Source organism: Folsomia candida, unplaced genomic scaffold (genome assembly GCF_002217175.1).
Source record: "Folsomia candida strain VU population unplaced genomic scaffold, ASM221717v1 Fcan01_Sc003, whole genome shotgun sequence".
Lineage (NCBI taxonomy): Eukaryota > Metazoa > Arthropoda > Collembola > Entomobryomorpha > Isotomidae > Folsomia > Folsomia candida.
This window is the reverse complement of record NW_019091195.1, coordinates 13,441,234-13,464,161: the sequence shown is the minus strand read 5'-3', so window position 1 is coordinate 13,464,161 and position 22,928 is coordinate 13,441,234. Positions and strand designations below refer to the sequence as shown.

Below are 22,928 nucleotides of genomic sequence, written 5' to 3'. Positions count from 1 at the left end.
TTCTTCGATTTATAATAGTACGTATGGAATATGTACATAGTTGGAAGAACCATAATTCGTGGAATATCGGGCTAAAAAGCAATCTTTAGGTGTGCAAATTTAGAAACTGTACACCATGAAAATGTGTAAGCCATTTAAACATGCAATGAAGCACAAGAAAAAGAAACATGTGCATGTAAAGTTAAAGTTACACAGTGTAACTTTAAATTTACTAAAGGCAGTTCAAATCAATTGACTTGACAAATCTAATGGGAAGCAACATTGGAAAGACTGGTGAAGCTACTAAATAACTTTGATTGAAGCCCTTCACTTTTTTACAATCCAATTTCACAATCTGTTTTATTGTGACAAAGGTGTCGGAGTTATTCGGGGAATACAACTCATTGCGGAAACTAGAACAATGTTGGACCCCAGCAAAGTCAAGATATTGAACGACCTGGAAAGCGGAGAAGCGATTAGCATGCTTGAGGCAAAAAAAGTGGTAGATTTGTCGAAACAACTTCATAAAGAGGTATTAAAACTGAAAGGAGACTTTCTCCAACCGGATGGCAGTGTGAAATACGCAGAATTAAGAGAAAGTTTAGGATTTATCGAGTTCCAGAAAAATTGCAGCGGTTTGAAGAAGGTGGATATATTCTCTCTGAATGAAATCGAGAAGAAAACATTCTTCATCAACATTTACAACACTCTAACGATTCATGCATTCGCCCAAAATGTGTCGGATCAGAAAAGCGTTCTGCAACTGGAAAAATTTTGGCAAATGTACGCCTACAAAATCGGAGAGCTACAATTCTCCCTGGATGACATTGAACACGGTGTATTGAGGTGCAACAAGCTTCATCCGACGTATAAGGACTACTTTTTCAAAGTAGGGGATCCACGAAGGGCTCTTGTTATGTCGGAGTTGGACCCAAGAATCCACTTCGCACTGAATTGTGGCGCAATGTCTTGTCCACCCCTCCGATTATTTTCTGCTGACAATCTGGATCAAGGTTTGGACATTGCTGCAAAGAACTTTTGTCAGAATGACGTTCATGTAGAAGTAGAGAAGAGAGTAGTGATGGTGTCAAAAATACTGGATTGGTATCGAGAAGACTTTGGTCCTGATCAGAAAGCTATTGTCCAAAAAATTATGCCTTATTGTAAACCAGAACAACAATCAGATTTCCAGAAAATCCAAGAGAACTTTAAGCTCTCATTTTCTGAATATGATTGGAGTATTCATTAGAGGAGATGAAGATCAAATCGCATTATTTTATTATCCTAATGATGTTTAAAAATGTATTTTTAAAAATTGGGAATGAACCAGAATTTATGATAACTATTTTTCTCAACTGTTTATAAGGATAATAACTTGAAACTCGAATTTATTTCTAAATAAAATACATAGATGTACAAAATCGTTGTTGTGACCAATATGCGCTGCTGAATATTATTTAAATTAATAAAATAAATATTTGTTCTAACGATTTGAATAGTATTGATAAACTTCTCTGACTACAGATCTTTCTAATTCAAAATCATACTCATATTGCGTCCAATCTACTTGATTCCTCCTATTTATATCATTCACCTGAAACGCGTTGTATATAGTTGGTGGGATCGGCCTTAAATCGTTGCGTAAAACAAAAGGAACATGTTTCAAGGCTTCATGTATAGGATCAAGCGAAGTAGGCTCTGTTGAGTGGTGATAATTAGGGTGGGCAAGAGGGGTTGGTAGGTGTGGATACATTCCTGAAGGACAAGGAGGATGGCCAGCAGAGGAACTGGGGGATGGAGAATAAGGCAGGTAACTAAATGGCACAGAGGGTTGTTCTACTCCAGAATAAAATGAACTTCGACCCACGCAAACAAATTCTTCTTCAACCACCTCACCCTCTTCGTCCACTTTCTTCTTCTTTGAAGCTGATGAACCAGACCCTTCGAGAGTAATGATGGGTTGTCCTGTCGTGGAAGTAGACACCAAGTCTTTGGCTTGTTGTGACAGCCAACTGAACATTCTGATCTCTCGTAACGGCAAACAAATTTATTTCCGTATCCTATTGATTAGAATATAAATAATTGAAATGGATTAAAGCTTCAATGTAGAATTAATTACTGATGAAGCAAGAATATTATTGTATCTCAATATTGGGTTCATATCTGTATCAATAAACTATAAGGAGGCTAACAATAAGTTGCAGTGAACAGGCTTAAAATTTTGATAGCTTCTTTTTGCAGAATGCATTAAATATGACTTAAACGGCTCGTGGATCAATTTTCTTTGATTTTGAACTTCGAATTTCTTCCAAAAATGATTTCATGTTTTGCATCGAAGTTCCACCGAGTACAACGCAGAGGCGATTCTCAGCTCGATTGATGTTGTGGATCGCTAATGCTTCTTCATAGGTGATACCCCCGATTACAAACACAATAATTTCCGATGGACGAAATGTGGGATCCACAGGAGCACTGCCACTGCCCATTCTTCCAGAAGATGCGTTGAAATATGGCAGCTGGTCTTTGGCTTTCCCTTTCAGCAAATCTTCAATAATACTTTTCATCCATGGGACATGCTGAGTATAAATATTTTCTACTCCTTGAAGCCCTTTGATGAATCGCTTGGTTTGTGCAACTGGGTCAGATCCAAACAAGTCCGACTTTCGTTTCTTGACACCGCCGAATTTTAGTAAAGCTTTGACCAACGATATGTTCTCCTCTGAAATACCCCTTGCTTTCAGTTTGGTCACCAATCCCATTATGTCATTGTTGGAATGTGCTTCGTACTTTAGGGCATATAAAAGAACAAGTCGAAGGGCATCAACATCCCGTATTTTGCTGTTTGATATAAGTTGCTTCAGTCGCTGGAGATTTTGAGAATGATTGGCATGACATGCGATATCCTGTTCTAATTCTGAGACTTCTAGCAAGTGGTACTTTTCATTCAATCGAGCAAGCTCTCCAACCACTGCTACATGCTTTGACACCGTTCCCGACATTTGCTTAAAGTGAGGGTAATTCTCAATAAAATTCTTCATGTCGTCAATAGATTCAACTTTTTGATGAGATTTAGCTGTTTCCTGAAACCGTTCCACTAGAGCACGTAGACTTTGACCCACGCTGTTTAACACATCAAATATATGTATTATGACATAATTGTTGTCCGAGGTTTATAATAATGTGTCACATACCTGCCAAAATCTGCGTAGAGGTTTTCAGCAAAGAAACGGTCATTTTCTGGGGATAGCACAACTTCCTTAAAGTCCTTTGGTATATCTGTATAAATATTATTCCAATTTTAGTGAAATATCAAAATCGATAAAACATGGTAGTTAATATGCAATTTAGTGTTGTATTAATATTTTATATGCTCATTAATTAAAATACTACGCACAAAAACATACCTGGGGCATCGGCAAGGCTAACTCGATGGTTTTTGATTGTTAATAGTTCGTGAACCATTGCCTGATAAGTCCACTGATTCAAGAGCGGTGTGACACAATCGTCTCTGCGGTCTAGGATAAGTAAAACAGGTTTTCCTTGGCGTTGTGAAAAGTCGAAAAGATTTGACTCTTTATTCATCAAGTTGGAAAATTTGTCGGCAATTTTTTGACAAGGGAGTGACCATTCCGTGAACCGGATTAAAGGTGCCTTTTTAACTGACAGTACATAGCTCATTAAAGCCAGCGCAATATTTTGCGCCGTCTTATCATCTATCAAATCCACCTCCGTAAAGATTGGTCCATGAGGAATGTTGCTAATGAATGTATGAGGATTAATTGGAATGTAATCTGCAAAATATTCGACAATTTCTCGCACAACTTCTTGCTCGTCTGCCTCAGCCAGGCGCTTGACATCTGATTTTGAGATGACATTGCTCCAATGCAGAAAATAGGATCCATACAAAGGTGCTCGCAATTCCTGAGAAAGTAGGTTTATATTTTCTTCCGTTGGACGAAGAAAAGTTAAGCACTTGAGATGACGGAGTGGTTCCCGATTTTTGAAGTTATCCAGTCGGTCGCACAAATAAACTTCTTTCTGCATAATTTCCGACTGAGAGTATACCATTGAAATTACTCCTGTTGTTTTCGCATCCATCAATAGTATTTTCATTCCTAGTAATACATTTCAGATTGTTGCTTCACATTCTAAAATTACTCATTTTCATTGTTGGATCTATTATTGCTTACCGGGCCCACTATTTTGAATCATTTTATCCACATACTGACGAATAGCCAAAACTGTATTCATTTTGTTAGTGACTGTTTGTCGTGGTATAGTGAATAATGCTGATTGATTATGTAGGGTCGCGAATAAATGTTACGCCACGCCCACAAGATGACGGATGACGGATGGTTGGCTTTCTTTCTACAATTTCCACATATTAATCCAATCAATGGAAATTGTCCCAGTTTGAAATTGGTTGGAAAATTTATCAGAATATATGACACAACAATTAGTCTAATTATAGCATTTCCGACTTTTGATAGTTACATATGAACACCAACAATTTGAGATACAATAATAAACACGACATGCTAATTTATCATTGCTAAATACTGAAAATGAAAATCACTAAACGCACTCACCTCTTTGTAATTACAATCAACTCGGAAAGACTACCAAATGCACGGTCGGAGATTCAGATTTCAACGTTTCATTCCTAAAAAATCAAAACTCCATTTTTGTACAATCCTTGCTAAATTTAATAGTTGTAGTTTTATTTTTTAATAACTAGACAATGAAACTCACCTTTCAACACTTTGAAGGAATTAGAAACGAATGATGTCGCAAGTAACAGATAATATCAGACTTTTAAACGTTGTTGATTGAACTAAACATGATAATATTGATTTAAGTCAATTTACGTGGTGCTACTGATGAAATGAAATGTCGATCAAGATCAACTGACTGCAATGACGAATTCTGGGCATATGCTGACCAATGTTTCATGCAAACAATACGTGTGCATTGGAAACGGGGAGTGTGATTCTCAATCGTCTCACTTTTCCCATCACACAACTCATGCTTTCACTCTTACACTCTTTCACTCTTTGTACTCATCATAACTTTCTCGTATTAAATAATTAATGCCATTAGATCATTTTAGTAATGGACTTCAAGTATCTTTTAATCACTCCAAATATTGTAATTGAAATGCTCAAAATAATTCAATTATTTATTTCTCTCATATTATGTAATGTATGTGTGTGGACACGATTAGACATGTCATTTTAGTTAGAAATTGAGTATCATCGGGCTATTCTATTCGTTAATCCAACACGGAAACTTGGTTTCGTATTTTTTGGTTGAGTTTCATCATTAGAAGATGTTTCTTCCAGAAGTTTGGAATGTAATCCTGAATACAAAAGAGCTGCTGATTTTCCATTCTCGAGAAGACCTGCCAGGTCACTTTCACTTAATTTGGCGATGCTGTCCAATGAGTCCCCCCTGCCGAGAAGTGCGTAAACATTTCTTGAATCTACGCCAGGCATTTTTGAGAGAAAATTATGTGATATTGGATTATATTTCGAAGTTGAGTGTATTCCAGTAGATTCTTTTTGTATACTGAGGGCTTTCTCCGCGTCCGGTTGATCTTTCCCTCGTTTGAGCTCCTGCAAACACAAAACAATTAAAATCAAATCATTTCTGACTTCAAGAAACAAATATTAATTAGAGGTTACATGAAATAGTTCTGCAGTATAATGAGCACCAGGTGACCAAATCAGTCTCAGCTTGGGGAAATTCATTGTTAACACCTGCAATATTAACAAGGAACTCATATAATGCAATTAAATGTAAAGTATCCATTCAGTCAGAATGTAGGTCTAATTACTCTCCAAAAACTATTTTGACTGAGACTGTGTCATAATAACACTTATATGTATTTACCAACCTGTAGCTTTGCCATAATTTGAGCAAGATCTAATAAATTCCAATAATACAATAAACAGTAAGCATCATGTTATGCAGTAATGACATGTTTAATAAATAAATATGTACCATTTCTATAACGTGACCCAGACGCAACACTTGTGGCTTGTTGTTCATGCTCAATAAGCAAAACAGCTTTTTTGTAATGCCTTGTCATCGCCTCCGCTTGTTTGTAAAGTCGGCCAGAGTTTAAACTCCCCACAAGGTCAGAAATTGATTTTCTTTCAACGCAAATATCAGGTGTCAAAATATAATCTATAAATTAAAATTGATCCACACATTTTCAAACTTCAAATATTCTTCCAGCCTATTTCAAATTACTTAGAGTATCAAAGTCTTTAATAAACCTCCAACATCAAGTGTTATAGGTTCCAAATCAATTCCTCGTTTGTGAATCAATGATGGCAACTCTGATCTAAACTCTCTCATGTCAACAAGGATAACATGCTGAACTAATAAAATAACAGAAATCATATATTCATCAATCCAGTCAATGATAAATCTGATTTTATATCTATGTGTGTCCGTTACTATTGTCATCATTCTGCATGTTTCGTTTAGATAGTCCTCCAACACTAATAGTTTCATTAGCTTTCGAAGGATCTCTCCATAAATCCTGATTCAATTCATCCTTTGCTTCTCTCTCGTTAGGAACAACCTGCCGGATTTAGCATCGAGAGTCTTGTTTAAATTTACGTTCACAAGACATGTTTGTTTTAAGTATTATAATCTTACCATTGTATCCTTTTCTCTAATTAATGCCTCAAATGCTCGTTTTTCTCGATGAATTGAGTTTAAGTAAATCTGCTCCTCTACAGAATTGTGAAATGAGAGAAAGTACACCTTGATAGCTTGAACGTCTGAAACTCTAGCTCGATGAACTTCTATTGTCCTGATCAATTCAAGGCCTAAAATATATGTAAGAGTACAGTCAGAAAGTAGGTATATAATAAATTATGATTTTCTATACATAGAAAATACTTGAATTACAGGGATCGAAAATAATGATAACATCAGGCTTCAGCTGGTCCAGAGTTTCTGATACAGCAAACGTCTCATCACTGAATTTTAGGGGACGAATAAAAACGGGAGTTTGTAAAAATTCAATATCTTCGTATTTTCGTTCAATCTGAGTTAAAGTAATTTGAACTTCTGTAGGGCCTCTTGTTTGATTTTTGACATCGTTATCTTGGTCATTCTGGACACCTTTCTGGGCATTTCCTCGCTTATATCTTTTAACACCTCTATGGTCATTGGAAATATTGTCAACTTTTACTTTAAGTTCCTGTGATAATTCTAGCGTAATATTATCGCAGTTTTTAACAATTTTGGCTAAAGTCGATTCACTCCCATGACACAGGTAATCTTTCAAAACAGTACAAGTTTTTACATCTTCAGTAAATATGAGCGTCTTGAGTTTAGCTACGAAAGTTTCACTTTTGTCATCATTTTCAGCAGGAGGTTCTTGAATGGTAGAATTGGATATTTCTTTCAAGATTTCACTTAGTGCTAACCACTTGGGATGAACTTCAGGTTCAAAATCATTTGTGACTGATGACTTTTTATCATTTCCCAGTTGCTTTGTTTGTTTGCTGTTGCATGGTGGGAAAACTCTAGAACGTGCTGTTGTGATGACCTGTTCTGCAGCTTTTGTCAATACCCAAGAGGACTTAAACACTGCATTTTTAGAAGTATATTGGCACAATGTCGAAAAAAATGTTATACAATCAGCCTTCGTCAGTTGGGTAAGTAGTAATCTAAATATTTTCATGTCGTTCAGAATTTCTTTTGATTTTGAGCTAATCGTATTCCAAACGGGGTCCACGTAAGCAGCAACGATTTTTTCGAATCCCTTCGTTAAAGCACTCTCCACTGTAACTTCCTCATCATTCAGAGCAGGTACCAATCTTTTTAACTCACTAATGGACCAACTGACTAAATCGCTATATCGAGTAAATATGCAATTAGAATAATAAATTAATAAATTAACAATAATTTATATTACATACTACTTACAGCAAATTTGATTGTATTTCTCTCATGGAGTCTGTAAGACGTAACTGAATCTCTTCAACATCGGGGGGTGCCTTGGCAAGAGATTGCTTGACGGAAGCATGAAATCTTGGCCAGAGGGAAACATTTGCTAAAAAACAACACCTCATCACCCTGTTCAACTTTGAGAATCCCAAAAGGAAAGAACCAGGAGACTGTGAAAAAGCCTTGATAAACCCAGTTTTATTTTTGGATCTGAACAGCCGTAAAATGAATGCTTCCTAAACACAAATATATAACAATTGGAAATAACTCATTCAACGGCTACAAAACTATATCTTTGGTAAAAATAGTAATCATTATATAGACTGAATGTTTAGTAACCTGAGAATTTTCGACGACGTTGTGTGCTCTGAGTACGATCATTCCAGTTATTTTATCCGCAGGGATGACGTCTTTCAAAAAGTCCACAACTAAGATCCGTGATCTGTATAAAGGCAATATTCTATTCTACTATAACTTGTATAAAATTTGTGTTATGTATAACTTGGACTCTTCATAGGATATAGGATATGGCACATTGCACATTTGACATTGTTATGTTATTATTATCGCTACTCATACCTGGCTCATGAGCCCTCAGAATATCTGTAAACTATTTACTTATCTAATAATATCACAGCATTATGTGATATGCTCGGACTAACAAATCAAAATTGCAACTATTTACTTACGTAACGAAAAACACACCTCCGTGGCCATATAAATCCTTTCGTTCTGATGCACTAAATTCTGTCGTAATCGACATAATTTTATCGTTTGGAAGTTTGTCTATAAAATACTGATCTTCATTTGGATTCGAAGAGAGGACAAAAACCAGGTTGAGCTCCGATGAGTACGCCTTGAAGATATTTTTCAATACCTACGCATTCAAGTACACAACATTAACATTAATCCATTCAAATACAATTTAAAAAAAATCATCATTGCTTCATTAGCTTGCTGATAATACTTATATAATAATAATAATGAATCTAAATTACCAAGTTCAAGGGAATCCCTTTGGCAAAGATGTTCAATTGATGTTCCTGGACGGAATTTAGTAAAATTTCATTCTCGTATTCCAGCATGATATAAATTTAGAATGCTGCAAAATTTGAAATTTTTGTGAATTGGAAACGAACGACAAGAGAATGTTTGTAAATACACAGCGTGGTGTACGAACTGCGCGGTGGCCGGTGTGGGTATGGGCAAAGTCGGTCAAAAAGAGTCGGTGATTCATAATTCCACCCTTTCCACAATCAGCCACTAGCCACTTCCTGTCCTGCCTGTCAATTACTATTTATTTAACAGCAATTAATTTTCCAGATGACGTAAAAAAATCAGGGAGGACGGCACTAACAGTTTACTTTAGATTAAAAGACTTTTCACTTTGTTCATTGCATTGAATAGTTTTCTTCAATTCTGTCCATTGTTGACTTGTTGTAGTTTACCACCTAGTTTGTAAATTAAAGAAATTAAGCGGAATTGCTCAACATGGTTGACAAGTTCAGCTTTGGTTTGGATCCCATCACTTGTCATGCTTGGAATAAGGACAGAACCCGTAAGTCAAGTATTTACAATTGTAATTGTAATAATCCTCGTACAAATGTCTAATAAATTCTGTATGGTATTAGAAATTGCAATTTCGCCAAATAGTCCTGAAGTCCATATTTACAAGCGAACTTCAAACGATTGGATATTGGTGGACGTGTTAAAGCAACACGATCTTCGAGTCACTGGAATCGACTGGGCCGCAAGAACTAATCGAATTGTCACTTGTGCTGCGGTAAAATAAGTCATCCTTGTTTCTGTAAAAATTGGACTACAGAATTATAGTGTGTACTTGTATTTTAAATAGGATCGAAATGCTTATGTGTGGTCACAAGACACACCAGATCAAAAATGGAAACCGACGCTTGTACTCCTCAGGATCAATCGGGCTGCAACGTGTGTAAAATGGTCACCACTTGAAAATAAATTTGCTGTAGGATCAGGAGCTCGCCTAGTTTCTGTACGTATTACCGTTTTAACCAAGGGCTTGCTATTTTGCATCCTTTCTATTCATCCGTAAATTGTTGTCCTTGTGTCACACTCACAGGTGTGTTACTTTGAACAAGAGAATGATTGGTGGGTCTCTAAGCATATTAAGAAAACTATTCGCTCGACTGTTACTTCCATTGACTGGCACGCCAACAACGTCCTAGTTGCTTGTGGGTCAAGTGACTTTAAGGTATTTCTTTTAATTACTTAATAAATACCAGTCTTTAGACATTTAATGGTTGACTCGTGATTTGATATTTGTCATAGGTTCGGATATATTCCGCATACATTAAGGACATTGAAGAAAAACCACAACCAACATGCTGGGGGGCTAAAATGCCTTTAGGACAAATGATGGGAGAATGGGTAAAACAGTTTTGTTACAATGTATAGAATAAAATGCCCATCCCCAGTATCCCCACTACTAGTGGAAAAAGTGACACTTTTGCAGGAAGGATAGAATGGAGTCTATATTTGTAACTAGCAGACTATTAGAAAAGAAATTACATCACAATAGTGATGAATATCTGAATATGTCGTACAAAAATTACTTTTGATCATTCAAATTATATACATATATTAATGATTTGTTTTTATTTAAAAAATAAATGTTTTTGTGCAGCCAAACAGCCCCGTTGGTGCAGGGGGATGGGTCCATGATGTTTCTTTCAGCCATAATGGAACTCGATTGGCATGGGTAAGTACAAACATTGCGTCATATCATATGACATAATATTATTGATAAGTGGAGAGCTCAAACTCAGGGAGCTGGTGTAGTTTGAAAATCATCATACTCATATTCCTGTTCTGCTTCCTTAATTGGAGAAAGAAATTGGTCCCATAGCTGATCATTTCGTTGGTAGTCAGATACTGCATCCGAACAGTGGTACTGTAATAACATGTGTACATGTATTAATAGTAATTATAGGAATTATAATTAATTGGTTAATGTTGATTATTAGTAGTATTATTACATTGTACCAATGGTCACAAACAAACGTGATTTGATTGAAAACTGTCCCGATTCCACACAGCATTGAATATTTACGCCCATCGGGCATGCACATGTGGTACACCTAAAAAAATAATAGCAGAGATAATTGTTAAAGCTAATGTGCTAATCTAAGAATAGTGGTACTATATGGCAGGACACGAGGGAGAGATAAATTAAAACTGCTTTTACTTGACATTTTGACAACGGTGATGGATCTGTGTAATATCCAGGGGCGCGACCTCTGCATGAAAAGTCCAACCCTGATGGTATCCACACTTTAGAAGGTATCGGGTCGTCATCAATGTCATTATCCCCGAGAACAGAGGACGTCGTACTAGATGTTGCCTCCATGAAGGAACGAATTCTCAAATTTCTTGATCTTACTTTCTGTTGCGCTGGCACTTCTGGACTTTGATATGAGGGTGATGAAGTCAATGCAAAATTTCTCGGCACCGAAATATGTTCTGATTCTACAACATTCAAGAGCAGTCCGACAAGAACACCCATAATAGTTATTGAACTCATGCTTAAAGTTTTTCTCTCCTACACTTACACGTGATTAGACTGATATTGATGTGAAACTGAAATATGAGCTTTGTTGACAGGTTTTTATAGAGAAACGCATTCGTAAGATGCATGCATTTCCTTTCGCACCCTCAAACAAACTAGTAATCAATTTCATCATTAGCACTTGAATAAAATTTAAATGACTTAAATTCATGTCACACCATTATCAAGCTCAAACAAACTTACCACCACAACATATTTATTTAATTAAAAGTATTCGACCACTTGAAGTATTATTGACTTAGTGGAGAATCAACATAAATAAATATATGTGTAAACTCTTTCGTGTGCGTGCTGTTCCATATTGCTTAATATTGTGACATCATTTGAAAGATTGGCCATCCTTAGAATTAGTTTGTTTGCATACTAAGGTACTTATTTGAAATGTGTTCACTGATTGTGCGCATATTACGCGTTACAGATTGGCCATGATTCATCAGTTACCGTTGTCGATGGAGAATCTGGAACGTCATCATACTTGAGGTACTTAATACGGATAACTAATAATAATAATTTGAATATTCATTTAAAACTCCCTGTTTCTTGTATTTAATATTTTCTTCCAAAATAGAACTGCATATCTTCCATTCTTAGCATTGATTTGGACCACACCGGATACCATCGTTGCGGCCGGACATCAACTGACTCCTATTATGTTCAAAGCTACGAAGTCACCAAATGCTATCCAAGTTGAATGTGTTGGGAAAGTTCAACAAACAGAGCAACGCAGGGAACAAGGTGGCATTTCTGCAATGAAAAAATTCCAGTCCTTGGACCGGCATGCTAGGATTATAAACGAAGAGGTATGCAATTTGGCCTGAACCACGGCTTATGTGATCATTATTTTTATATTTTGTGTCTGGTTGAATATATTGAATAATGGTTTTATTTGTTCTTTTACTACTTATAAGTATATATTTATAATATATATAACCTATAACATGAATAAGAACTCTTCGCATATTCATTCATATAAATTGTTTTGCTGATTTAGGAAATGGAGTTAGATTCCCATCATCAAAATACCATCACTGCCATCAAGATTCACACAGGCTCAAAAGAAAATGCTGTCAAGATATCTTCGTCGTCTGTTGACGGACAAATAATTCTCTGGGATCTTAGTAGTCTTGTAAGACAAATGAAAAACTTGGGGTTGTAAATTATTAATTCCAGTTTTTGTGTGCCCTTTTTCAATATGTATAAAAAGCATGACAATGTAAGAAAAATTGAGTTATTTCTGGTGATATTTGTTTAAGAGTATTCAACACTTATTATTGTGTGTTTAATATCTGCTCTACTTACTAAAGGAGAATATTAATAATTACTATCGTATTGGGAGAAATATCTAAGTATGCAATTTGCAATCAATAGTTCATTTATCTGAATGTATTCTTTCTCGTACCGTGTGAAATTTATGGGTCGTTTGTATTACTAATTGGATACTAAACATTTTAAGTTATTAACGTACGCAGCAAGCGGTGTAAGATTAGTCAGTAAATTGAATAAGAATAAACCAACCGTGTTCTACTTTCGGTCATATAACATAGAAAAACTAAAACTATTAGTATAAAATTAGTTGCAGACATTTTGTTGGTCCTGATTTGACATTCTTCCAACAATAATATCCTCCTGCATGACTTGAAGGGGTTTCGATAGCAGTCGAGGTCCTGCCATTATCACCGCTAGTTCACCTAGCGGCGCAGTTAACAAAATAACCAGCACTGCGAGAGTTAGAACTTGTAATCCTAAATTTTCATCGTCTATATTTCCAGATTTTTGGGCCAGATCCAGAGCCTGTTGAAAAATGGGATTTGAATGACGTTTCCGAAGAATTATGAATTCAACTTTATATTCGTCGAGATTGCATAAGCGCGGGCTCACAATCCCAATATTATAATTTCATACTGATTAACCAGCATTAAATTAAAATTATGTCACCTACCATTGGTCCAATGGCTGCCTGAAATTATTGTAGGCGAATAAGGATACATTAGTTACAAATGTTATTTATGCATTTTAGACTCGGTACCATCACCTGAACAGTAGCTTTGGGAGTCCAAGCAATGCTAAAAAATATGCGTTCTTTCAGGGATAGCCCACTTTTAGTTACCATTATGAATGTGGTTCCAAATCGTACCTATTTTGAAAGTCTTGTTACATATGCCGTGTAATGTCATATCATTAATATTATGTACATACCACCGACCCAACAACCAAACACCCGATTCCAAGAACTACAACATTTTTATCAAGAGTTTCAACCACAATTTGACATCCGATGACGCCAAACAACAATGGCTCAAAAAACTTCCACAAGAATGTAAACATCCATCGTATAGTCTCCTTTCAAAAAACAAAGTAACGCGAACACCATAGATTATTTTTCAGTAAGAAATCCTCTCATCATATTATTAGAGGCAAGCCAAATTCAATATTTATACACTTACAAAATCGCTAACTGCACCTCGCTTTTTCCAGAAGCACGCAGTCGTGAAAGACGAAATGAGACAACTCAGAACCCCTGCGCCTGAATATCCCAATTTGTTGTATCCTAAAACGGATGCTACCGACCCTCCAAGAACCATCAACAGTTTAAAAACCGTGTTATCCCAATTCTTCTGGAATATAAAGAGTGATTTTCATATCACAAATATTTGTGTATATTAGTAAAATCGGACTACTTGTCCACTTTCCACAGAGGAAGGAAAGACAATTCCGGTGAAAGCTCCCCACATCAGCCCAGTGCAGCATCCCAATAAGATTTCCAGGGGTCCTTGCAGAATTGTCAGTGCTAAACTTTTGGTAGAGAACGTGAACCCGATGCAAACTCCGAATAGAGCAATAGCGACAATACTGAATTTAGAAAAAAATGACTCGTTCAGATTCCATAGTTTTGATCGATTCGATACGAACAAGGAAGCTTGCGTCGTTTTACTTACTTGTCCAAGCTTGCCGCAGCCAAAATGATGGTTGGAATACCTTTCTCCACTCCATAGCCCTGCTCCTTCAATATCAAAATTCGAGGGACGATCACTGCTGGCGAGACTGCTGCAATTGAAAAGCTTTTAAAGCGAACATGATTTTGAATGAGGAGTAAGAAAACTCATATCTGTAGGAAACTGAAGGTTAAAAGTACCCGACAATGAGCGACCACAACCAAGGAAATCCAATTATGAAATGCACCAAGATTCCAACAACGCTGGCTGAATAATTTATGAATATTATGAGCCAATCTAAATCTTCTCTTTGAAATACCTTAAAATTCACCTTCAACCACCGTTGGAAAAAATGCTAATCGAGCCACGAGCCATTTAAACTTTAATAAAACGTCCAAGTCCAGACCGAGTCCAGCTCTTGTTAAAATTACGGCTAGCGAAAGTTGTCTAAAAAATGATGTATTTCTTTAATAAAAGATTTTTGCCAATTGCGCATCACTACACGCACTAGTAGTTCTTCGGGATGCAGATACCTTATTGGTGAAGCAACTGTCGAAGGCAAATATTTTCCGAAATCGATGTAAGGCACATTTCGTATGACGATTCCTAATCCCAGCATTCCGACCATGGGTGGCAAATGACATAAACTGGCAAAATACCCTATGCATTTTATATAACATTTTATTTTTCAATTGATAATTACTCATCTTAATATTTATTTTCTGCAAGCCGGATTTTTATGTTACCAGTTATTCGTCCTCCGAACTCAAGAAATACGATTACGAAAACGATGCCACCTGGAAGATTGTCAGCCCCCACAATGGTGTAAACGGACAACCATACCAAAAGTGAGGTTACCATTGACATAAAACTGTCAAAGATAATTGGGGGAAGAGAAAACGTTTTAATGTATCTTGTAAACTTGGACTCCGGTTTATCAGTGGAAACGGGTGGATTGATTGGGATTGACTGATACGTTGTATTGGAAGATGCCATTGTAGTGCCAGAATTTTTAGTTTTTGTCGATGTTGACAAATCTGTTGTTAATCTCGATTGTTGGGGTTGAGAACTCTCTTCTTCCAGATCAATTGTGTTTGAAAAGACGTTAGGTTGTGCTTCGGTTTGAAATGGCTTAAGATTGATTCCAGACATGGTGATCTTTGGGATTTTAACGAGTTGGATGAACAGGAAATATTCAGATGGCTTTGTAAATTAGGAAAGCGCAGAGAATTGCTAAACTGACTTAAACTGTATTGATTGATTGAATAGATTGAGATGTGAAAACCTAATTACACAAAATTGAACGAAGCTCTAAACGATAGTTTAATGAGGCTTGATAAGAAAAATTGACGATTGTCAAAATATCTTGCACGTGATTCCTTTATGAGATCATCCTTCCAAGATTATTCGACCCTTTATCACTCTTGTATTTATCTGTTTACTTGACAATCTTTAACAATTTAACCTGAGTGTCAACAACACAATCAGTTGAATTAATAATATTTACCTCCAGTTATCATAAACTGAACAAACACCACCGCGATTGGGTAAATCATTTATCACGAAAATTATTTTCAGGTTAAGGTTGCGTGAGCACCGGTAATTTATGGAAGAAAGGATTTCGTGCTACTTGTTTTGTCATAAATGCCCGTTACATATTTACAATTCAGTTATTCTGCATGATTTCGTAATCCTGAAATAAACTAGTCAATGTCAGTTACCATTGTATAGTAGGAGTTATGAAAACATATTATTTAGTTGGTGAAATATTAGAGAAACGCATTCATCGTTATTAAGTATGTATGTAGATCGAGAAATATGGCGTTTCAAAGTTTATCAGTAATGATTTATTCATTAGGAAAATCATTCCCAGTCTATTATTGGAATATGCAAATGAATGTCCAATGTTGTACAATTCAGTTTTGCAATTGCTACTTATGCAGTTTTGTAATAAAACACAAAAACTCAAAAGCATAAATTCTCTCTTTATCTCTTATAGCATATCGCTACTGTTCGGAAGACCAATCTATGCACACCGATTTTTTTGCAAATACATGCATATTGATAGCACTTGATAGCAACAATGTTATATTCAATTTCCTTAAATAAACTTGAATGTAAATGTGAATATGTGTATGTACACATATTATGCTGAAATTACATAAGTCACAAAAGGTGGTCGACACCACTGACACCAGCATATGCATACTCATACTAATGAGTATCTAAAGTGGTGTTTATGCTTCACGTCATCGTCACGTCCTCCTTCAAATCCGATTTTTTGATTGGCTGAACTAAATTATCACTACGACAATTAAAAATTTTAACCAATCAAAAAATCGGATTTGGAGGAGGACGTGACGATTACGTGAAGCATAAACGCACCTTAAGGGAGCGTCCATAAATCACGTGATCGATTTTTGGACAATTTTGACCCCCTCCCCCCCTTGGTGACCGGTGGTGATAATTTCGCAACCCCCCCCCCACCTGTCACGTGACAGGAGATGATGCTCATATTAAATCATGCTGACCGGAATAACAATATTTTTTAAATCATTAATCAAATTAGAGCTACATACACAAGAATTTAAGTCGAAGCAAGTTTCTAAATATGCAAAATGAGAATCTAATTTATATAATGTGCTTGTGGTATGCAAAGATAGTTTATATATAACTGTCAGGACATTTATTGGCGTATACAAAAGCTAAAAAAAACTTTACGCATGTCACGTGACATCTGACCATCTACCCCCCCCCCCCCCCCCGTGATAATTAATGACAAATTTCAGACCCCCTCCCCCCTCTAATCCATCACGTGATTTATGGACGCTCCCTAATACGTCATTTTGTCTTATCTATGCCAAGATGCTAATTCATTCTACTCAGAAGTATGGTGATACATGTATTGAACAAGACACAAGCAGGACAATGCATACATAGATTACAGCTAATGAGACAACTATAATGAAAAGTCCGTGTAATACCGATTTGGAAATATTTGTAGTGAAGAACGTAACTTACAACTTTTAGACATACATATTACATACATTATTAAATTGCGATACATTATTTTAATTACAACAATTTTATAATAACGACAAGAACTATTTGAGAATGCCAAGTCCCCATGTAGTAAAGCACGTAATAAAATTACGTAAGCAAATAGGATTACTGGAAGCAACGTCGATAACGGTTGGATCTATTATCGGTTCCGGTCAGTGCATATTTCAGAACCAAGAACAAGAACATAAAAATTCCAAATTTTATTCTACTGAATTTGTAGGAATTTTCATATCTCCAAAGGGTGTAATTGACAACGCCGGTTCAGTCGGACTTTCTCTGCTCTTGTGGATTCTGTGCGGACTCCAAGCTGGTCTGGGAGCAATTTGCTATGCAGAGTTAGGAACCTCTCTGCCTGGGTCAGGTGGCGATTATCATTATCTAAACAAAGCATTCGGAAATCTTCCAGCTTTCACCTTCCTCTGGGTCTCCAACATAATTTTACTGTACGTACATATTAATTACGTATGTATAAATGTCTGCTTAAATTATTTTGACGGTATCTATCTCCCTGTGTGCCCAGACCGGCCAGCAATGCGGTCATGTCCCTGACGTTTGCCCATTATACCTTTGCGTCGTTTTTTAACGAAGATTGCAAAATACCACAATTTGGAGTCCAGCTCTTGGCATGTTGTGCCGTCTTATTCTTGACTTGGTTTAATGTCACCAATGTGAAGGCTATGACAAAAATGCAAAACGTGTTTATGATCGGCAAAATTGCCGCACTGATTGTAATCATTTTTGCAGGAGTTTATTCCATAGCTCAAGGTTATCAGCGTAATTAATTAAATTAACGCCAATTAATGCTATGAGGACGATGATAATTATTTTAAACACATTGTCAAACTAAACGTAGGACATACCAAAGGTTTTGAGAATATTTGGAAAAACACAACAACGGAACCTGGGAAAATTGCAGTTGGCTTTTATTCGGGGACATTTGCATATTCAGGATGGAATGCACTATGCTACATTACAGAAGAGTTGAAAAGCCCCAACAAGAACCTTCCACGAGCAATATACATTTCAATGCCAATTGTCACATTAATCTACGTATTAACAAATGTGGCATATTTTTCAGTACTTTCACCGCATGACATTCATGCCTCGGACGCAATAGCAGTGGTTTGTTCAGTATATTTAAACAAGTGTATATGTTGATATTCGCGACTTAACACTGTGATATTTCCTAGACTTTTGGAAACAAAGTCCAACTTTTAAGACAAATCAAATGGATGATTCCATTATTTGTCGCAATGTCCAGTTTTGGCTGTCTATCTGTTCATATAATGTCAGCCTCAAGGTAAATTGTTTACATGGATGATGCACAATTATTTAACTTAAGGTGCCAGAAGAAGAATTTTAAATACTTGTATTTAAATGCAATTTTTAGAATCCTATTTGCTGGAGCCCGTAACGGTCACTTCCCAGGCATGCTTTCACTCATTCAAATGAATCAACTTTCACCAGTTTCCTCATTGATTTTTATGGTAATACACACTAGTAAAAATACAGATCTATGGCTGTCAATAGTCTGTTATAGTAAGTAGTAGTTTAATCACGATTCTGAACAAAATGTGCTTGTCTTTCCACTTCAAGGGGGGTTTAAGTGTCGTCTATCTGAGCATTCCCGACGTCTTTGTCCTCATTACCTTTGCAACATTCATATTCAGCTTGGTTTCGCTCGTAGTGGTCATTGCAATGTTGTACCTTCGGTGGAAACAACCCGAGCTGCCTCGACCAATTAAGGTAAACTGTTTAATTACTTTGCCCCAAATTATTGTATGGTTTGCCTCACACAAGAAACAAATGTTAAGGAAATGAATGCAATGATTTCTGCAGGTCCACATTTTATATCCACTAGGTTTCATGGTGATATGCATTTTCTTGACGGTATTTCCAATTTTTGTGCGACCCTACGAAGTGTTGATTGGATTGGCAATAACATTCTCAAGCATTCCTGTGTACTTGATGTTTTTTGTTCGAGAACAAAATAACAAGTGGCTTGTTAATAACACTTGTAAGGATTTTAATAATTTATATTTCTTCTTACAATCAATATTGTATGTACCATAATTTGCTTTATTCGTTCAGATAATGCTACCGTTGCAGCTCAAAAATTATTGTTAGCTGTGCCTGAGGAAGCTGAGGGATGATGCACTGACATGAACTTTTATAAATATAGACTGTGAAACTGGGAAATTATGGAGCTTTCTCTTTCTTAAATTAAACACACTTGCCCTCAGATTCGCCTTCAACGACATGTATGTCATAAATATGTATGCATGAAATACAATATTTATCGTCAAATTATTTTTTAAAAACCTACAGTGCAGACTCTATATAGCCCGAGTCAGGGACAGAGTCCCTGACTCGATAAGTCAGACTCCGCTTCTAAATTTTCAGTTAGGAACTAATTTTCTAAATCCAGAAGTGGTTTTTGGCCTCCATACCAAATTTCTGATGGAAATAGCAAGTTTTAAAAACGGTATGGGTCAGCCTCCAGGGTTACTCTGGTTGCAATTTACTCACTTTTAACTTCATATTATTTAATACGAAGCCTTTAAGTATCACCGTGCCGGAGTTCATCTTTTTAAAACAATTTCTAAAAATCGGTATGGGTCACCCCATAGGGTCGCTCCAGATAAGAATTTTACCAATTTCATGTCATATTCTTCTATTAAGACCCATTAGCAACCTCTCTACCAAATTTCAGCTTGTTATGACGATTTTGAAAAATCGGTATGGGTCACCCCATAGGGTCCCTCAAGATCAAAATTTTTCCAACTTGAAGTCATTTTTATCTATTAGGAGCCATTAGCAACCTCTTTACCCAATTTCAGCCTTCTACGACAATTTTGAAATCTTGATGCATAATACCCCACCCACCTAGATGACCCCCACTGGTCAACCACTTGACCGATTTCGCCCATCTTCGAACTCGTTTCCTAACTTTGTCCAATATGCATATGGTAAAAATTTCAAGTCATTCGGTTCAGCCGTTTTGGCTCTATCGTGCCGGACAGACGGACGGACGGACATGACGGTTCCATAAGCCCTGACTCGGGCTAAAAATGCAAAAGGGCATACCTTAACTCACGTAGTACAATAAACAATAAATTGTCAAACAGGGGTAAATTGTCAATACGTATATTTCGAGAGAGATCATGAAATCATTGTGGTTTCGGCACATATTTGGTATATTTATCAAAGTATTATAATAGCCAGGCAGTTGAAGTTAGTAAAGAGCGACAAAAAATTTGGGCATTTGGTGATAAGCGCATGCAAGATTCACGCAAACTTGTTGTCCCTGTTATAGTGCATGTGAGTTTGGTCTGCATTCCAACCAAAACTAAATCGAACTTCGGATTCGTCTATATCAAGGACACTCTGTTGTTGCTATTTGTAAGATGATGTTGTTGGAAGATGGGTGGAAGTTGAAGGAAGTTTATCCGGACCTTTTCGGTGAAACTCTTGAAACTGATCATTTCCTCCAGAACTTTATTGTTCTTGAAATCGATGTCTCCAGCGGTAACAGGTAGTAGGTAACGGTAATGGATTTGAACTTTCTTGAAGGAATTGCTCGTCTTTTGACTTTTTACAATGGGTTGATGTTGGGCGGACATAATTTTTTGAACAGTCTTGAGCGAAAACTTCATAACATGAACCAGCGATTGAGTGGAAGGGAATCTCTCTAGAAGAAGTGGGTTGTTGTCGGTGTTGCTGTTGTGACTGACCGTCCCCACTCCCAGAATTATTCCCATTTACATTCAAACTGGAGTTTTTTGATTTCAAGGATGTAAACCATGAGTTAGACAAAGCATGTTCTATGGTGGCTCGACGTGTTACATCAGGTTCCAGTAAATGTCTAAAACACCATTAAAAAGTAAATGAGAATTATTATAAAAATAATCCAACAATCTAATGCACAGTGACAGATTTACCCTATGAGACGTTTCGCTTGCTTGGAAATCAGACCTTCAACTTGATGTGGGTACGTCAGGATACGTTCATTTTGATTTTGCAGCATTTGTTGAACATTGCTCTCGTCATAAGGCATGTGTCTGTAATGGAGAAAGCAAGTTGGTGTAAGCAGAGTCGGTTGGGGTGAAGAACAAATAAAAAGTAAACGCATATACCCGGTCAACATGATGAATAATATGCAACCAAGACTCCAAGTGTCATACAGTTTGGGGTTGTACTGAGTTCCCTGTATAAATAATCTTTATATAAATTTTGTGTATACATATATACATACTCTTCATGATAGACTGTTTGTGGGCATACCTGGAGAATCTCAGGTGCAGCATATGCAGCACTACCACAGTAGGTGTTGGACAAAATTCGCTTCCCATTGAAATCATGACAATATCGAGAAAATCCAAAGTCTGAAATCTTGACCACGTCACCGGAACAAAGTAGCACGTTTTCACATTTGAGATCTCGATGAGCCAAATCCAAGCTATGCATATAGCGAACTGCAGACAATATTTGCCTACAAGCCAAACATAAAGTCAATGTCCCAAGCATATTTATAAGTGTGTGTGGATACTGGACCAACTAAACTGACACAGGACTATATTTATATATTTGCATACCAAAAATAGTTTTGAGTTCGTTTTTCCGACAGAAATCCTTTCTTTTTGATAAATTCCAACAAATCTCCCTTGTTACAAAAGTCCATAAAAATGAAAACGTGGTCGTGGTTGTCGAATTCTACAACATCAAAGACAGTCACAATGTTTGGGTTGGATAGTCGACCCACTATATCCAGCTCTCTGGGAAGAAATTTGTTGACAAAGTCCTGCAACACACCATGAAAATGAGAAATCTATGTAGTAAAGTTGCAAATTGATTTAGTTTAATTACCTCAGATGCTTTCCGTTTACTGATAACCTGCAACAAGATAAAAATGGAAAATTTGTTGGCGTTTCAATATTTTTGGCAATGTTACAATAATAACTCTATATTATGTATGTATGCGTACCTTGCACGCTATGACCTGTTCTGGTCCATCTTGATCGTTTGTGACAATGCAAAGTCGAACCTTAGAATACGAGCCCTGGAAATGGTTCATCAATTAACTATCATGTAAAGTTCACAAATAAAATAAAAGTAATCTACCTCTCCGATTATTTTTCCTAAACGAAGTCCGTTTTGTTTGAAATATGCGTTCATGGAATTCAAGCCTGTTGCCCTTGTCGGAAATGTGTCTGGATTTTTGTGTTTTTCGAGAAACGACATATTACAAAAATTAGAAAAATACAAAATTCTAATCGTTCGAAAAGTCCACTGGATTAATTGAGGAATTGTTAACGTTGTGAGACGTGTCACTGCGGGCCAAGTGCCCTCGACTAGTATACAAAATATTATTTAAGAAAGAG

The 22,928-nt window shown here is 36.5% G+C and overlaps 8 protein-coding genes across 11 annotated transcripts; 3 read left to right on the top strand and 5 right to left on the bottom strand.

The window, feature by feature from the left end:
- Positions 1 to 42: 42 nt before the first annotated feature.
- Positions 43 to 1,469, top strand: LOC110845430. The gene is made up of 2 exons (XM_022091831.2): positions 43 to 273; positions 354 to 1,469. The coding sequence occupies exons 1-2, from the start codon at positions 249 to 251 to the stop codon at positions 1,226 to 1,228; spliced, it is 900 nt and encodes a 299-aa protein (XP_021947523.1). The 5' UTR covers positions 43 to 248; the 3' UTR covers positions 1,229 to 1,469.
- On the bottom strand, positions 1,342 to 4,946 carry LOC110845427 (vacuolar protein sorting-associated protein 45). 2 transcript variants are annotated; one of them, XM_022091827.2, is made up of 6 exons: positions 4,732 to 4,946; positions 4,569 to 4,642; positions 4,170 to 4,347; positions 3,384 to 4,094; positions 3,171 to 3,255; positions 2,005 to 3,099 (listed from the first exon to the last, which is right to left on the bottom strand). In XM_022091827.2, exons 3-6 carry the CDS (start codon positions 4,228 to 4,230, stop codon positions 2,238 to 2,240), a joined length of 1,719 nt encoding a protein of 572 aa, XP_021947519.1. In that variant the 5' UTR covers positions 4,231 to 4,347; positions 4,569 to 4,642; positions 4,732 to 4,946; the 3' UTR covers positions 2,005 to 2,237. The 2 variants fall into 2 exon arrangements, 1 of the variants encoding a protein (XP_021947519.1); XR_002547535.2 differs by lacking the exons at positions 3,171 to 3,255; positions 3,384 to 4,094; positions 4,170 to 4,347 and having other exon boundaries at positions 1,342 to 2,039; positions 4,732 to 4,931.
- A 177-nt stretch (positions 4,947 to 5,123) lies between these two features.
- Positions 5,124 to 9,168, bottom strand: LOC110846254 (DNA repair endonuclease XPF). The gene is made up of 12 exons (XM_022092941.2): positions 8,949 to 9,168; positions 8,640 to 8,827; positions 8,290 to 8,392; positions 7,930 to 8,186; positions 6,904 to 7,856; positions 6,649 to 6,821; positions 6,445 to 6,571; positions 6,261 to 6,365; positions 5,983 to 6,168; positions 5,876 to 5,904; positions 5,664 to 5,738; positions 5,124 to 5,594 (listed from the first exon to the last, which is right to left on the bottom strand). The coding sequence occupies exons 1-12, from the start codon at positions 9,033 to 9,035 to the stop codon at positions 5,232 to 5,234; spliced, it is 2,646 nt and encodes an 881-aa protein (XP_021948633.1). The 5' UTR covers positions 9,036 to 9,168; the 3' UTR covers positions 5,124 to 5,231.
- A 42-nt stretch (positions 9,169 to 9,210) lies between these two features.
- On the top strand, positions 9,211 to 13,489 carry LOC110845992 (actin-related protein 2/3 complex subunit 1A-B). Its single transcript, XM_022092573.2, has 10 exons — positions 9,211 to 9,508; positions 9,582 to 9,733; positions 9,806 to 9,958; positions 10,046 to 10,177; positions 10,255 to 10,353; positions 10,610 to 10,684; positions 11,970 to 12,031; positions 12,120 to 12,351; positions 12,543 to 12,677; positions 13,321 to 13,489. Exons 1-10 carry the CDS (start codon positions 9,442 to 9,444, stop codon positions 13,384 to 13,386), a joined length of 1,173 nt encoding a protein of 390 aa, XP_021948265.1. The 5' UTR covers positions 9,211 to 9,441; the 3' UTR covers positions 13,387 to 13,489.
- Positions 10,559 to 11,570, bottom strand: LOC110845993. Its single transcript, XM_022092575.2, has 3 exons — positions 11,171 to 11,570; positions 10,962 to 11,063; positions 10,559 to 10,876 (listed from the first exon to the last, which is right to left on the bottom strand). The coding sequence occupies exons 1-3, from the start codon at positions 11,504 to 11,506 to the stop codon at positions 10,748 to 10,750; spliced, it is 567 nt and encodes a 188-aa protein (XP_021948267.1). The 5' UTR covers positions 11,507 to 11,570; the 3' UTR covers positions 10,559 to 10,747.
- LOC110847020 (sodium/hydrogen exchanger 9B2) lies at positions 12,728 to 15,985 on the bottom strand. Of its 2 annotated transcripts, none has more exons than XM_035849940.1 (11): positions 15,231 to 15,985; positions 15,018 to 15,144; positions 14,816 to 14,931; positions 14,685 to 14,751; positions 14,488 to 14,610; positions 14,230 to 14,401; positions 13,996 to 14,166; positions 13,748 to 13,891; positions 13,584 to 13,685; positions 13,491 to 13,508; positions 12,728 to 13,342 (listed from the first exon to the last, which is right to left on the bottom strand). In XM_035849940.1, the coding sequence occupies exons 1-11, from the start codon at positions 15,634 to 15,636 to the stop codon at positions 13,121 to 13,123; spliced, it is 1,668 nt and encodes a 555-aa protein (XP_035705833.1). In that variant the 5' UTR covers positions 15,637 to 15,985; the 3' UTR covers positions 12,728 to 13,120. The 2 variants fall into 2 exon arrangements, with proteins under 2 accessions (XP_035705833.1, XP_035705834.1); XM_035849941.1 differs by having other exon boundaries at positions 13,996 to 14,163.
- Positions 15,986 to 17,398: 1,413 nt separating this feature from the next.
- On the top strand, positions 17,399 to 19,802 carry LOC110845834 (Y+L amino acid transporter 2). Of its 2 annotated transcripts, XM_022092350.2 has the most exons (9): positions 17,406 to 17,698; positions 17,768 to 17,990; positions 18,068 to 18,312; positions 18,401 to 18,669; positions 18,738 to 18,847; positions 18,938 to 19,034; positions 19,144 to 19,293; positions 19,387 to 19,564; positions 19,639 to 19,802. In XM_022092350.2, the coding sequence occupies exons 1-9, from the start codon at positions 17,599 to 17,601 to the stop codon at positions 19,698 to 19,700; spliced, it is 1,434 nt and encodes a 477-aa protein (XP_021948042.1). In that variant the 5' UTR covers positions 17,406 to 17,598; the 3' UTR covers positions 19,701 to 19,802. The 2 variants fall into 2 exon arrangements, with proteins under 2 accessions (XP_035705280.1, XP_021948042.1); XM_035849387.1 differs by lacking the exon at positions 19,639 to 19,802 and having other exon boundaries at positions 17,399 to 17,698; positions 19,409 to 19,558.
- Positions 19,803 to 20,678: 876 nt separating this feature from the next.
- On the bottom strand, positions 20,679 to 22,812 carry LOC110845835 (testis-specific serine/threonine-protein kinase 6). The gene is made up of 8 exons (XM_022092352.2): positions 22,669 to 22,812; positions 22,532 to 22,606; positions 22,414 to 22,440; positions 22,143 to 22,348; positions 21,832 to 22,039; positions 21,684 to 21,754; positions 21,489 to 21,608; positions 20,679 to 21,412 (listed from the first exon to the last, which is right to left on the bottom strand). The coding sequence occupies exons 1-8, from the start codon at positions 22,786 to 22,788 to the stop codon at positions 21,046 to 21,048; spliced, it is 1,194 nt and encodes a 397-aa protein (XP_021948044.1). The 5' UTR covers positions 22,789 to 22,812; the 3' UTR covers positions 20,679 to 21,045.
- Between the last annotated feature and the right edge of the window lie 116 nt (positions 22,813 to 22,928).

Coding starts and splice junctions, on each gene's coding strand:
- LOC110845430 (XM_022091831.2), top strand. CDS start 249: ATGGGAAGCAACATTGGAAAGACTG. Junction 274..353: donor AAGCAACATTGGAAAGACTG/GTGAAGCTACTA, acceptor ATTGTGACAAAG/GTGTCGGAGTTATTCGGGGA.
- LOC110845427 (XM_022091827.2), bottom strand. CDS start 4,230: ATGAATACAGTTTTGGCTATTCGTCAGTATGTGGATAAAATGATTCAA. Junction 4,095..4,169: donor GATTCAAAATAGTGGGCCCG/GTAAGCAATAAT, acceptor ATGTATTACTAG/GAATGAAAATACTATTGATG. Junction 3,100..3,170: donor CTCTACGCAGATTTTGGCAG/GTATGTGACACA, acceptor TGTGTTAAACAG/CGTGGGTCAAAGTCTACGTG.
- LOC110846254 (XM_022092941.2), bottom strand. CDS start 9,035: ATGCTGGAATACGAGAATGAAATTTTACTAAATTCCGTCCAGGAACAT. Junction 6,572..6,648: donor TTAGAGAAAAGGATACAATG/GTAAGATTATAA, acceptor TAAATCCGGCAG/GTTGTTCCTAACGAGAGAGA. Junction 6,366..6,444: donor CATGCAGAATGATGACAATA/GTAACGGACACA, acceptor TTATTTTATTAG/TTCAGCATGTTATCCTTGTT.
- LOC110845992 (XM_022092573.2), top strand. CDS start 9,442: ATGGTTGACAAGTTCAGCTTTGGTTTGGATCCCATCACTTGTCATGCT. Junction 10,178..10,254: donor GTGGGTCAAGTGACTTTAAG/GTATTTCTTTTA, acceptor TATTTGTCATAG/GTTCGGATATATTCCGCATA. Junction 12,352..12,542: donor CTAGGATTATAAACGAAGAG/GTATGCAATTTG, acceptor TTGCTGATTTAG/GAAATGGAGTTAGATTCCCA.
- LOC110845993 (XM_022092575.2), bottom strand. CDS start 11,506: ATGAGTTCAATAACTATTATGGGTGTTCTTGTCGGACTGCTCTTGAAT. Junction 11,064..11,170: donor CACCGTTGTCAAAATGTCAA/GTAAAAGCAGTT, acceptor TTATTTTTTTAG/GTGTACCACATGTGCATGCC. Junction 10,877..10,961: donor TTTGTGACCATTGGTACAAT/GTAATAATACTA, acceptor ATGTTATTACAG/TACCACTGTTCGGATGCAGT.
- LOC110847020 (XM_035849940.1), bottom strand. CDS start 15,636: ATGTCTGGAATCAATCTTAAGCCATTTCAAACCGAAGCACAACCTAAC. Junction 14,932..15,017: donor ACAGTTGCTTCACCAATAAG/GTATCTGCATCC, acceptor ATCATTTTTTAG/ACAACTTTCGCTAGCCGTAA. Junction 14,402..14,487: donor GCTGCGGCAAGCTTGGACAA/GTAAGTAAAACG, acceptor TTCTAAATTCAG/TATTGTCGCTATTGCTCTAT.
- LOC110845834 (XM_022092350.2), top strand. CDS start 17,599: ATGCCAAGTCCCCATGTAGTAAAGCACGTAATAAAATTACGTAAGCAA. Junction 18,670..18,737: donor CCTCGGACGCAATAGCAGTG/GTTTGTTCAGTA, acceptor GATATTTCCTAG/ACTTTTGGAAACAAAGTCCA. Junction 18,848..18,937: donor CATATAATGTCAGCCTCAAG/GTAAATTGTTTA, acceptor TGCAATTTTTAG/AATCCTATTTGCTGGAGCCC.
- LOC110845835 (XM_022092352.2), bottom strand. CDS start 22,788: ATGTCGTTTCTCGAAAAACACAAAAATCCAGACACATTTCCGACAAGG. Junction 22,349..22,413: donor GTAAACGGAAAGCATCTGAG/GTAATTAAACTA, acceptor GGTGTGTTGCAG/GACTTTGTCAACAAATTTCT. Junction 21,413..21,488: donor CAAGCGAAACGTCTCATAGG/GTAAATCTGTCA, acceptor ATGGTGTTTTAG/ACATTTACTGGAACCTGATG.